The sequence below is a fragment of the Etheostoma spectabile genome, chromosome 13 (genome assembly GCF_008692095.1).
Source record: "Etheostoma spectabile isolate EspeVRDwgs_2016 chromosome 13, UIUC_Espe_1.0, whole genome shotgun sequence".
Lineage (NCBI taxonomy): Eukaryota > Metazoa > Chordata > Actinopteri > Perciformes > Percidae > Etheostoma > Etheostoma spectabile.
In genome coordinates, this window is record NC_045745.1 from 24,609,762 (window position 1) to 24,612,261 (window position 2,500).

The following is a 2,500-nucleotide window of genomic DNA, read 5'->3' on the forward strand; positions in this document are numbered from 1 at the left end:
CCCCCCCCCCCCCAGAATTATGGATGTGCATTACCATAACAACCACTTCTGTTAGTATTGACTAAACGAAATACGGCAGATTCAATAATAGCCCACGTTAGGATGTAGATTAGCAAATTGTTGCTGATGCTGTTAAACCAGCTAGTTGGGAGAAGCCATCATAACCAATAGCAAACAAAGGAGGTTAAACTGACTTATTTAAAACAGTGAAACAGCAAACCTACTCACTTGTCCATAACAATGAGTGCAAAAAGGCTCGGCCTTCTCTCCCGGTCATACAAGTTCTTTTTTAATTTGTATTCTGTAGTCCTTTTCCTCTCTTGCTGTTTCGCTGACAGCTCTTGTTGATAACTCCTGGCCGGGCCCTACCTCCCCCCCTCGCCCCCCATCACTTGCTAGCACGGGCCACCTGGTGCTGATTGGCTGGAGTAGTGTTGTTTGGCCTGAGCGCACCCTTCTGTTTGTTTTGCATTTACACAGCCAGGGCTGTGTAGGAACACCAGATTTTCTTTTTAGTGCACACAGAAAATAGAGAGCTAGGCAATCGTGATGACATATTCACTGAATTTGACAAAAAAGTGCATTAGATTAACATCGCTTTCTATACCTTTAAGTGTTTTTTTCGGAAACATTGAAACATAAATTTAGGGTAGTCGACCATAGGTTGAAAACAGTAAACAAAACAATTTCACAAATTGTCAAGCTGAGTCTTTTTGTACACACTTTTCAGGTTGGGCGAGGTTACTCTAAAGGATGTTAAGGCAGCTGTGGATCGAGAAGGAAACTACAGGTACCACTTCAAGGCCCTGGATCCTGAGTTTGGCACTGTGAAAGAAGAGGTAAGAGAAGGCTTGTAAATAAATAGATAACAGGACAGTAATAGTAAACTTGGTGCACACTAATCAGAATGCAAACTCTGTAAAACTGTACTTAAAACACTAAGTACTCCCAATGTTAGGCACTTGCCTATTTTGTGCTATGCGCAGTTGGAGGGTGAAATCTATAATCCTTGATCTGTGCAAAAATGCATTCCATCATACATATGTGAGTATAGTTATAAGAGCAGTGAAGTCGCACATGAAAAATGATGTCTTTATGTCTGTGTGAAGGTATTTCTGGATGGAGCAATCATTCCAGGCTGGGAAGGAAAAATAGTGGCCTGGGTAGAAGAGGACTACGGGGAAGATAGGTAACAACGTGCTAATTCTGTATCTTGCTGTTTATTTTTGCTGTTTATTTTCCTGACTCGCAGTTCTAAGTAACAGATTATATTTTGTGTCTTAGGCCATTGTAGGTGCAAGCTGGGGGGCCTCGACACTTTGTTTTTGCTCTTGGTCACTCTAATCCGAGAGGCACATCGAGACAACTGTTCAACAGCAGCACAAGTGGACACTTGAGATTTGAATTATTTGCGAAATGCTGTAAGACTTGTCAGCAAGAGATTTTAGTTATCAACTGGTACTTAAATGCACTGATAGCCCTACCCAATCTGGAAATCTGTAACTGATGTCTAGAATATGGTCAAACTTGCCGTACAAAGGAAAGCTATTTCCATCATTTGCTTATTATAGCCAAGCTGTAACTGTATTATCAAAACTAGGCAAAAACATTATTTTTGATTCAACTGTTTCTAAAACCACAGTTGTGTTTTAGCTTCTCCTCTAGTTGAAGCCAGAGGTTTGCACTGTTTTGAGTAATAGAAAAAAACCTTTTCATTCCTTGTGGTAAGGAAAAATTCCACTTTTGTAATAGAAATGGTATAGACGGAAAACTCACACTGTTTGTCAACATTCTGACGTACTGCGGACAAATACACTGCCCAGTAACCAGCTTCTATTGCTATCACTAGGTTCTAACAGATAAAATTGATTTCACTAAATAAGACCCAAATCCAGATGTGGTCTGTAGCACACCAGCATGCATGTAAACAGACATGATCAAACTGATCTTCTGTCAGTGAAATAGAAATGATGCTGGAATTTTGATGTTTATGTAGAAATATTTACTTTATGAAATTGCTTTGTACATTTGTGTAAAAGATATTTTCACTATATCTTTAAATGTGTGAAGTGTATGACTCTTGTCTGTTTAAGAGAGATTCCTGTGAGGTGAGAATGCTCATGTTAAAAAAAACGTGTGTGCGCGTGTGTGTGTGTGTGTGTGTGTGTGTGTGTGTGTGTGTGTGTGTGTGCGCTAGACCTTTGACATGTTAGGATCAATGTTTCAATGCCATAACTGCCTGTACATTAAAATGTACAATTTACTGGTGAGATGGTTAATTAGCAACTGTTTTGTTTACTGAAATATTTTACAAAATATGGATACTGTCTGTTAAAAATAAAAATGACCTTTCTTGAATTTTGGCAAGACAGAATATCTTGTTTTGAAAAGAAGTTCCAGTTTGTAGGTTGGTTGGGGGAGTTGGCTTTTACTGATTAATGGCGATAGACATTTCAACACTTTATTCCTATCATTAAAAATGCACATGCATCTACATTTT

At 38.9% G+C, this 2,500-nt stretch overlaps 1 protein-coding gene across 11 annotated transcripts in view; it reads left to right on the forward strand.

Annotated features, from left to right (window-relative positions):
- Positions 1-2,358, forward strand: part of LOC116700010 (dixin-A) — an 11,004-nt gene extending 8,646 nt beyond the window's left edge. For 10 of the 11 annotated variants that reach the window (XM_032532814.1, XM_032532813.1, XM_032532811.1 and 7 more), the window contains 3 exons: positions 731-839; positions 1,110-1,189; positions 1,285-2,358. In XM_032532814.1, the coding sequence (XP_032388705.1) occupies positions 731-839; positions 1,110-1,189; positions 1,285-1,294 (199 nt within the window). In that variant the 3' untranslated portion in view covers positions 1,295-2,358. Of the gene's footprint in view, positions 1-730; positions 840-1,109; positions 1,194-1,284 lie in introns of those variants that run through there. The other variant, XM_032532819.1, reaches the window with a different exon arrangement.
- The last annotated feature ends 142 nt before the right edge of the window (positions 2,359-2,500 follow it).